Source organism: Austrofundulus limnaeus, unplaced genomic scaffold (genome assembly GCF_001266775.1).
Source record: "Austrofundulus limnaeus strain Quisiro unplaced genomic scaffold, Austrofundulus_limnaeus-1.0 Scaffold5, whole genome shotgun sequence".
Classification (NCBI taxonomy): Eukaryota; Metazoa; Chordata; class Actinopteri; order Cyprinodontiformes; family Rivulidae; genus Austrofundulus; species Austrofundulus limnaeus.
Window position 1 is genome coordinate 5847712 of NW_013952407.1, and position 10939 is coordinate 5858650.

General features: G+C 40.5%; 1 protein-coding gene across 3 annotated transcripts in view; it reads right to left on the bottom strand.

Annotated features, from left to right (window-relative positions):
* Positions 1-10939, bottom strand: part of gucy2cb (guanylate cyclase 2Cb) — a 39971-nt gene that overhangs the window by 4836 nt on the left and 24196 nt on the right. For all 3 annotated transcript variants that reach the window (XM_014028403.1, XM_014028394.1, XM_014028410.1), the window contains 15 exons: positions 10535-10617; positions 10320-10428; positions 8963-9044; positions 8690-8792; positions 8362-8418; positions 8195-8266; positions 7990-8094; positions 7776-7862; positions 2895-3027; positions 2676-2813; positions 2484-2560; positions 2302-2393; positions 2062-2220; positions 1660-1852; positions 1414-1588 (listed from right to left, as the gene is read on the bottom strand). In XM_014028403.1, the coding sequence (XP_013883857.1) occupies positions 1414-1588; positions 1660-1852; positions 2062-2220; positions 2302-2393; positions 2484-2560; positions 2676-2813; positions 2895-3027; positions 7776-7862; positions 7990-8094; positions 8195-8266; positions 8362-8418; positions 8690-8792; positions 8963-9044; positions 10320-10428; positions 10535-10617 (1665 nt within the window). The remainder of the gene's footprint in view (positions 1-1413; positions 1589-1659; positions 1853-2061; positions 2221-2301; positions 2394-2483; positions 2561-2675; positions 2814-2894; positions 3028-7775; positions 7863-7989; positions 8095-8194; positions 8267-8361; positions 8419-8689; positions 8793-8962; positions 9045-10319; positions 10429-10534; positions 10618-10939) is intronic.

Sequence of the window (10939 nt, forward strand, 5' to 3'; positions counted from 1 at the left end):
GCTCTGCGGAGGTCCGCACTGACTCGATGTGGACTCGAAGCGGACATCCGCCGGACTGGTCCGCGCAGAGATAAACTTTTTGCGTCTGCGGTGTCGCACAATAAACTGCCCGGCGAGTTCACGTCAAACGGTTTTGGATGCGACACCAAGCTGATAAAGCTGTGTAATTTATGGACGAAATGGAGTCAAAATTTGAAGAGGGTCTCATGGAGGAGATTAGAAAACTTTATGATACATCAATTAAGGAATCTAAAGACTTTCAGTGAGCAACAAACCTGTGGGATGAAATAGCTCAGATCCTGGGTGGGTAGTTCTTTTGTTGTTTTAAAGCTAAAATGCAAACTATGTCTTCCTTCTCGTCCTTGATACCATGACTGAAATTGCGATAAATTAAAGAATTTGTTAAACTGTCATTACGCTCAAGTATGAAGTCTCAAACGTCCGCGGACAATATGCGCGGAGTCAGAGCGGCTCATGGACCGCACACAGGACGCCCGAGTATGTGGGAGCCTCAACTGAATTTTAGATCCAGTATTTTCCACTTTGCACACCCATATGGTTTAAACAGAGAAACAGAGTCAGTGTGTCTTATCAATGTGTTCCCCCTCTCTGTAAAGTAAACAAAGCCGGTTACGTTCTAATGTCTGATGTAAATGTTATAGCCTCTAGGGGTGTGACCAGGAAGTCAGATTAGTGTTTTAGGAGGTTGATTCATCAGTTATTTGTTATTGCCGTCTTCTCTTCGAGCAGCTGTGGGCATACACTGCTCCTGAAAGTGATTGTTATTGTTGCTCCAAGCACCAAGACCTTTTCTCTGAGGCCTGCTGCTGTGGGCCTGATTGGAGTCAGAGACTGAGAAAAAAGCTTTTAGAAAAYGATCAACTGGTTTTCTGCTATTTTATTTAGGCTTCCAATCTACTGATCACGATTTCCTTACAAATTTGGTGACCCCGACGTGATGGATTATCTTAAATAAGCAGAGAACATTGGYTCTTATTTTTGACTGCTGTTGAAGAACCGGAGAGGATTTGGACACATCAACTGCTGAGAAGGTGGACAGCTAAGATTTTCCAATGCCTCCTTTTTTTTCCAAAGAGGATTTCTGTCAGCTTCTCCAGAAGGTGGCGCTGTTGGAAGATTCATCATCTAGAGGAGATGAATGCTTTGGATGAKTGATGTCAGACTGAATTCTTGCTGCTAAACGTGGTTCTTAAAGTGCTTGAGTGATGAAGCAGACTTTTTGCACACAACTTTCTATTTTTTTTTTTATTAATTTTGGTTTAATGAATAATACCATGGTGGAGTCTGTTGTGTTATTGTTCAGTTGAGATMAGATTTTGATATTTTTTAGAACCGGATAAAATACATAAAAGTCTGGAACTGAAACAGGTTCCAATGTGGTATGTGGTTTACCTGAGTGAACACCAATGCGAATCCACACCGGGATACCAGGCAGGTGTCGAAGCTGGAAGGTGCCCATGAAGGCTAAAATGTCCAGCGCCATGTGACAGATGTCCACAGCGTGCCTGTTCCCGTTTCTCTTCGGCAGGCCAGAAGCAACCATATAGGCYTCCCCTATGGTCTCCACCTGACAAGCATGTAAAAATAGTTTATATAACAGTATAGTTTAAGGTGTGWTTTAAGTATTTATGTCAGTACCTTGTACACGTCATGGTGGTCGACGATGCTGTCGAAGCCCTTGTAAATGTCATTCAGCATGTCCACCACTTCCATGGGCGTGCTGTACTGGCAGAGGGTGGTGAAGCCGACGATGTCACTAAAATAAATGGTCACCTCGTCGTACAGCTCAGGCTCCACCACACCCGTCTCTTTCAGACTTTTCACCACAGGACTGTAGGCACAACAACACATGCAGTGACATACGACCTGATGGTTCTGTCAAAACGCCACTCATCTTGTTTCTGTGTATTTATTCATTTTTAACACTTATTCATTTGCTAAAATCACATTTAATTCTTGGATTCTGCTACTCTTCTTGGAAGATATACATACACAAAACTAATCTGTCTAATGTAATAATAAACGTTGGTCTAAACAGACCCAGGAAGCAGCTGAAAGTTGAGGCAGTCGGCCCGATCCCTCTCTGCCTTGTAGAGGACAGTTCTCTCCTCCACCAGGTGCTCCAGGTTTCTGGAGTACATCTGCAGCCTTCGGATCATGTTGTCCATGTAGCTCTCGTTRTCCTGGTTGTGAATTTTGCTGCACAGACAATACCGTAAGATATCTCTGAGCCTCAAGCTCACGTTTAAAACGTCAGCAGCAAAATGCAAGAAAGATAACCTGATYGTTTTCCCCAGGCAGTTTTCAACTTTCTTAAAGTCTGGTCTTTTTTCTGGATCCTCATCCCAACAGCTTTTGATCATCATGTACACCTGAAAGGTTAAGTTGAGTTTACGTTAACTTTCTTCAAAGGCGTYTAGGACACAAATATAGACAAAGCTAGCTTGCAAATTATTAATCACCTCCAGTTCTTTCTCCGAAGTAGTCTCAAAGTTGAGATCAGGCCTGAAGTAGGACGTCATCACTCTGGACAACTTTTCTGTTTGGATATAAAGAAGCTGGTCGTCATTGGACTGTAAATGCTGGGTTTTTTTTTTGTTTTGTTTTTGTTTTTTTGGGGTGGTGGTGTATTTTTATGAAGAAGCGTTGGAAACCTGTTCGATTGGAGCAGGACCGGCTGTAGAACGTGCACTTTCTGAGAACAATCTCCTGACAGATGATGGCAAAGCTATAGACGTCTCCTTTCTGAGAAGTACTCTTGTCCCTCAGGTGCTCCGGTGCAGTCCACAAATCTGAGAAGATAGAGAGCAGAGAAATCCAAATAGAGATTGTGCTTCAGTGTTTAAAAATAGGCCTACTGTTACCAGTTTTACCTTGGCTGCTGCTAAGAAAGGCATTGCAACCGAAGTCTGTGATCTTCACCACCATGCGATTGTCCACCACGCAGTTGGTGGACTTGAGGCGACCGTGGACTTGGATGTCACTGGCATGGAGGTAGGACATGCCCTGCACAGAGGAGCKATGCACCATGGGATGTTAAAGCAACAAAATACAGAAGCTAAAAAAAAAGAGATTTACAGAAAAGTCAAGAGTTGCAATGAGTTGCAAAAGWGAAATTCTTTGTAGTTTACAGGTCTACAACCTGCAGATTCATATCACATCATGTTTTGTGATCTTCATGGGGACTTTGCATTGACTTCCATTCATTTTTCATTAATTTCTATATCGTAACTCTGACTCTTAATCTTACCCTAACCCCCAACCCAAAACCACATTTAACCATATGGGGCGTGGGCTTTGGACCCCATAATGTCGGTCCATAATCATCTGTGTGAGTTGGTCAGGATGTTGAAAAAATTTTTATCTTCCAGTGTTGATCTGTTCTTCTTCACAAAGTTGACTCTGACCTGTGTGGAGAGTTCCTTCGTCTTCATGATGAGTCTTGCTTGGTGATGGACTGCACTACTTAAAGGTGTTGATCCTGGGGGTTTTCACAACAGGTGTATATAAACTGGGATCATTTGATAACTAGATTAATAGACTTTTAGATGTTTTTTTTTCCCCTGTTTAAATGTAGTAATCAATTCAGGCGTATTTTGTGTAGCTCAATTACTTCAATTTAAACTTAACGTAGTAATGCAACAAAATTAAAATTGAATTCATTGGTGTCCTTCTGTTCAGTCCAGCCTCAGAAACTTGGCTGTCATTTTTGATTTTGCAGTGTCTTTGAAATGACAACTGATTAGAAACTGCTTCTTCCATCTTAGGCTCATCTCAAAATTGAAAAGTTTCTTGTCAAAAGCTGAACATCACTGAGCTCACATCACAGCTGTTTAAGCTTCTCTTAACTGGAGACCAGTTCATTTTAAAGTTTATTTTAAAATTCTCTTTTTATTAACTTTTAGAGCCTTGATTTTGATTTGATTTATTTATTTAACAGGAAAAGATTATTAAAAATCAAGCCTGACTCAGCATAATTGCTGTTTTACAGCAGGTTCCTGTTCTGCAGCACATAAAACACTCAGAAATACAGCATCACAATCAGATCATTATACACCATAGACACAAAGACAAACAAGCATACCAAATTTCAGGAAGGCAGCATTTGCAAAATCAGACGTCTAAATATGAGCACAACAAAAAGTGTCCAGCAGATGGCAGACAAGATTCTTCTTAAAGGGCTGTAGTTTTGAAATGGACTTTATGTTTTGAGGAATGTCATTCCATGCTTTAGTATAAACATAGAAGAAAGACCTCTGGCCGTAACAGTTTTTAAAAGTTGGTAATATCAGTTGTCCTTTTGTAACAGATCTAGTTGAATGACCACTTCCAGAATTTGATTTGGGCAACAATGCACAGAGAGTTCCATAATTGGCACCTTGGAAGATCTGAAAATWTAAATTAATACCACTATACAAAACATAATTCTGAAAAGTCAAGGCATCAGACAATGAAAGAACTGTACAGTGATGAGTCCAACCAGGAAGTTTTTTATGAATTTTGTAGGCCCTGCTGTAGAGCCTAACTATGGGWTCTAAGATTTCATTTGTTGTAAGAGACCAAACAGGTAAACAGTACGACATGGTTGAGAGTATAATGGCATGAAGATAGATATTTGAAACAGAAGATGTCAGATTGGATTTACGCAAACAAGCTCCCTGATCCAGTGTCACACACCATCTCGCAGACTGAAGTCATCAGGSCAGTAGTTGTAAGTGGTAACCTGCACCCATTTTAAATCTTGTGAGGATCGGCCTTTCGAAGCTGTTGCACCCCGACTGTGGAATGTATCCCCCCAATCCATACACAGCCTTGATTCTATTGATGCTTTCAAATAAACATCTGATGACTTTCTTTTATCAAACAGGCTTTTAGCTAAGTTGTTAGAGTTTATTAATATGTGTATTCTACCCTGTTTTATTTTTTGTTTTGTTTTATTAATTATTTAAGAGGGGAACAGTGCACATTACAGAATATGCCAGGATTAGCCATGAAAGATAGTTTTCATCTGTAGTACCTCAGGGTACCATAGCCAAAATATACAATACATACATACATACAAATTATTGAGAATATTTCATAAAAAAATCAAGCAACATGATTAAAAATAATYATAAAAATCCATTTAGCATAACAATTCATTACAATAAAAACAATACATTAAAAATGCAGAATGATAAAAGAATCCCATATTCAGTGTCTACACAAGTGATAATCCAGGAGCCATGATTTTAAGGTATTAGAGAATGATTTAAAAGAAGGGTCTTATTCTTTCTGGCATTTTATTCCAGTCAAGTGAAGTTTTTATTGKAAACTTGTTCTGACCAATTCTACTACATCTTTGACAGTAGCTCTGGTGGTCCTGACCGACAATGACTTAACAAGTGCTTCAAGTTGAAGAAGTGCTAGACCATGCAAAATTTTCAGAGACAAATATTTGCAAATGTGATCATATCAACTAAAAAATGTGTTTTTTTAGATTGCATTGATGATGCTTAAACTTGTACTTTTTATAAATGTGATGGTTTAACAATTTTCTTGCTTTAATTGTGAAGCACTTTGTGATTTTATATCTATGAAACGTGCCAATAAACTTTACTTATTTACGGAGGGTGCAAATTCTTTTAAAACCTACCATATTTGTAGTTTTACTGACATCTACTGATAACTGAGGAAACTACAGCACCTCTTGATTTTGTAAACCTGATAATCATTTTCTGACAAACAGTTACATAATATAGATCATTATAAATGTGTTCTCATGCTTCTTTATGATTCAGGTCTGTCCAGTTSTTTAGCGTGGAACAAGTAAATCCATCTCATTACAGGTCTGACCAACATCATCTTAAGAGTGCTTTAGGGAACTTTTATTAGTCAAAGTGCAAAATGAACACTAATGTCATGAAATACTTTGTTTAAAYTATGTTTAGGCGTGTCATTAATTATTGTATGATGCTAAAAAGCATTTATACYTTAGCAAAACATTTCATGAACTACTATATTAGGGTTCCTGCAGATCCTTAAAAAGTCATAAAAAGCATTGAATTCATCWATTCAAAAYTAAGGCCTTAATTAGCTTTAAAATGTCTTAAATTGGTTTTTCAYAGGTCTTAAATGTTAACACATTGTTAGTTTATGGTTATGGTTAATGGGGATGGATAAAAAGCCCWTATGAGTGGGGACCCTGTAAGGGGGCCCATTGCTTTCCCCAAAAGACACTTCAAACCTTTGTGTCCCTCAGATGAAGGACACAAGGTTAGAAACACTCAGTGTTCTGAGCTTCTCAGGATCCACAAAGGGGTCCCCAAGAATTKTTTTCCTTTGACCACTCAGAGCCAGGCAGTGGCCTAAGTAGTGCAAAGAGGTCTGTAGTTCAATGCCACAGGCACCACACAGACCATTGTCATGGAGTCACATCACCATTCTGTGGCGGTTGAGCAGATTGCGCCCAGTTAGGACTCCAACCAGTGTACTTAGAGTTTTACTTGTCAGGGAGATGAGAGCTTTCCCAAACCTTAGATTTGGGCCATTTATCAGTTCCAGTGCCTGTCTGCAGTCCGTCAGCTCCCTCCAGTGGATTGAGTGTTGACGTCTAATCCAGGCCTGTAGGGCAGTCCTACAGACTGTTGTTGAGGTACCTACAACAGTCTCTGGTCCTTTGAAGTAGGATGATTGTAATTCATCTCAGATATTAAAATAATTGGTAACAGCTAGTTGTTCTGTGTTAAAATACATTTTTGGGTAAAATTGTCACTAATGTTTTTATATTTGTGTTTATTGTGAATTTGGTCTTAAATTTCATTTCAAGAGACATTAAAAAGTCTTAAATTGAACTTGCCTTTTGCTGTAGGAACCCTGTATATGGATTTCAATGCAACGCTGCGAAAGTAATCATTGTGTCTACATCTATAACTAAAGAACTTTTGGAGTCAGTCCAGTGAAAGATGGCCATCACAGCTGGCTAACACAAAAATAGCCAAAGCTCAGTCAGTTTTATATACAGTATATTGAGCTAATATTTAGTGAGGTAGTGAGAGTCATCTTCAACACATACTCTGAGTGCTAACAGATCCTGTAAGCGCTWATGATATTGTAAGATTGTCTTCGACGGCCCAAATCATGGATTTGGAAAATCRCTTCTTGCCTTGACAAGGAATACTTTAAGTACACTGGTTGGAGTCCTAACTGGGCACAATCTGCTCAACCGCCATAAAATGGTGATGGGACTCCAAGACAATGGTCTGTGTGATGCCTGCGGCATTGAATCAGAGACCTCTTTGTACTACTTAGGCCACTGCTTGGCTCTGAGTAGTCTAAGGAAAAGAATTCTTGGAGACCCCTTTGTGGATCCCGAGAAGCTTAGAACACTGAGGGTTTCTAACCTGGTGTCCTTCATCCGAGGGACAAAAAGGTTTGATTAAAGCCCAGTATCTTTTGGGGAGAGCAATGGGCCCACTTAGGAGGCCCCCGCTCACCTGGGTTGTACCCATCCCCAATTACCATTACCAATACCAAAAAGATTGTCTTCGAGGCTATTTTCAAGATTTTGTCAAAACAGCTGTAACACATTAAAAAAGGTTCTCAACATTTGATGATGTCAATCTAAAACTTTGGCATGATAGGTGTGGAGCGATGCATCCCCTTTAGAGAATGTTAACCCCTCAATTAGTTATATTTTCTCCATGCTATGTGGGCTTTTATTRTGAAGAAATCGTCACAGTTTTGTTTATGTATTCATAAAATTCAGTTCTCACCTTGGCAATGTCATACATGACAGAGATTTTGAACTCCCAGTCCATGAAGGTCTCTTCTGGGTAAGACACCTTCTCATTTAGCACYTCCTGGAAACACAAAGAGGACAAAGGGTGATGTTATATGGAAGGCTGTCATTTTTCTCCCATGCTTTGATATTAACTGGAACCTATYCCAGCTTACAGGACTGACCTAAACTGAATGGGGGCTACTTACCCTGAGAGACCCCCGCTCTCCATACTCAAACACTCCAAACACTCCCTCATCCAACTTGACCGTGCCATAAAACTTAGTGAGGCTGTAATAGTCGATGTGCAGAAGCTGCMAGGAAAAGGCAGCAAGATGTGAAGTGTTGGTGAGCAAAACTGAACAAAATGGCTTTAAAGCTCCTGAACGCGGCCTCGCAACCGCTGCGACTTACCGCATTGAGCTCTATCCTCTGGGTTTTATTAAAGTTCCCGTCTGAGTTCTTCAGGTCCTTCAGAATCACAATCTGAAATTGTTGCAGCAACAATAACAGAGGTAAATGCATGCTGTTCTCAGTGGGAGAAAAGACTTCAGAACAGGATGTTGTGTCCAGATAAATACCTTCTTATCGTAGAGAGCACGGCGGATCTCAAATTTCACTTTCCTCTCCTCTTCWATCTAAAGAAGAAGATGAAGGCCACTGTCACAGCATTGTGGGATGCTCGAGAGAACAAAGAAACGTGTTGCAAGTGAAAGACTCAGCAACTTATTATTAACCCTTTATTTAACCAGGCAAATCCCATTGGGATCACAAACCCCACGCAAGCACGAGGAGACCCCAGGTCCAAACCGGGGATCAAGCCCAGGACCTTCTTGCTGTGAGGCATCAGTGCTAACCACTGAGCCGCCGTGCTGCCAACTACTGGGTCAGTCTGGACGAGGTCTTCACCTTCAGGGAGATAACATTGTGTTCACTGTCCTCCAGCAGAGTGATGAGGTCTAAGTTGATGTGGGACCAACGCTTCCTGAGCAGACGATCCTTCCTGTTCTGTCTACATGGGGGGGAAGTAAAAAAGTATTTCAAATCCTAACTTGTTCATGTTTCTCACAATATTTATTACTGAAATAATAAAGAATCCCAATCAAAGACAAATTCTGGGTGAGTGAAATTTAACACCCTTGTCTATAATTGCACAGTACACCTTCCAACGTGAGGGTTTACCTGTAGAAAATAAACGCAATCGTCGCCACGACCACCACTGTGACGGCCAACACACCTACGATGATGTCGTGAGGAGCAGGATCTACAGGAGTGACAGGAAACAGTTTTATTTCAGAGTGAAGATATGCAGCTTCATGCACAGAAAATGACTTCTATATTAAACACTACACAGTYGCTGAATGAGACAATCCTGCTGAATGTTGGCTCTGTCCAGCTCCAGCTGTAAACGCTCCTCTTCTAAAATTAATAAAAAGGACTGAACCACTCTCCAAGAGGGGTTTGCAAGTTCTTCCTTGGCTCAGTCGGTTCATGGGCAGCAGGTCAAAATCACTTGTGCTCATTTCTCAGCTTCACCTGCRGGTGGATCAAAGGACATAGTTGAAACTGGAAATGGAGACACATTTGGCTGAGACTGAATCGATAAGAACCACTCAAGGAGGAGATAGTCACTCTAGCGTGTCCTGGGTCTTCCTTCGGGGTCTCTTCCCAGTTGGAAATGCCTAGAACACCTTCCCCCTCAGAGAGGCGTCCAGGAGGCATTCTTAACTGCTTCCTCTTGATGTGGAGGAGCAGCGACTCTACTCTGAGCCTCTCCTACAGAACATCTCTATCTCTAAGGGAGAGTCCAGCCTGTGGAAAAAAACTCACTTCAACCACCTGGATCAGTGAGCTTGTTCTTTCCGTCACTACCCAAACTTTGTGACCATAAGTGAGTGTAGGAAAGTAGACCYACAGGTAAACGGAGAGCTTCTCCTTACAGCTCAGCTCCTTCTTCACCACAACAGATCAGCACAAAGTGGACAATACTGGGGAAGCTGCACCGAACCGTCCGTTTATTCTCAGACCTCGAAACACTTAAAGCAGAACCTCAACCCCAACGTAGAGACTCTGGGGGTTGGAGGAGGGGGGACTGCGAGCACACAGTCTGGATGATCAGATCGGACTTTCTGATGATACCTGGGTGTTCACTTGAATAAAAATTAGGGTTTTGTTTGGTGCATGCAAATCCCCAAATTATCATATCATTTAAAAAACTACCTATCATATTTCATGATCAGATAAATGTGATAATAATTGTATATTTGGCAACGTTGCTCCTGAATCTTTAAGACCTTTCCCGGGCACTTGCAAGTCTCTAAAACACGTTTTTATCTTTGAACTTTGAATTCCCTCTTCCTGGCACATTTTCAACAACCTTAAAGATGATAAAAAGTTTATTAAAAACAATTTATCGCTATATTGCCACATGATAGCATATCTAGTTGGCATCCGATTAAAGCTCAGCCAACAGGTGTGCTATTTTTCTGTCTGYGACGCTGTGAACAGTTAATGATTAAAGTGTCTGTTTTAGCTTTACCCGTYTCTGGTTTGGCCTCAGGAAGTCTTTTTCCCCAGATGAAAATAGGATCCTTGTCCTCCACTTTGGTTTCYTTGTACTCTGTGTCAAAGGTGAATAAAACTTCATACTGTGGATGACATCAGACACAAAAAAATAACAATAGTTTTCCATGCAAATCAACCCTACAAAACATAAGCAAAGATTTTTGTGAGATTGTTGACTAAAAATCAAACCTTGTTGTTTGTTGTGGTGTAAATGACCGTGAGATTTACGTCTCTGTCACCATGACTGTCCAGTTTATAATCTCCAGCAGTCCCTGTGCATAAACATTACAAGCACTCATCAGTTGTTCTGTCCTTGTTTTGTTACTGTTGAATGTTTTTTGACTGATTAAGACTATCTAAAATTTAGGGGGGGGGGGTTATACTTTGCGATAGGTTGCAGTATTTTACTTTGAACAGTAGGTGATTCAACAAGTTTTATTTAACACCTGGCTTGCTCCAGCAGTGTAAACTGTTTTAAAGGGGCAATATCATGTAAAATCAAATTTTTGAGTTTTATATCATGTTATAATGTTACACTCTCATAAAAAACATACCCAAAGCCTTGTGACTCATTCATGCACGTTTGAGAAATCC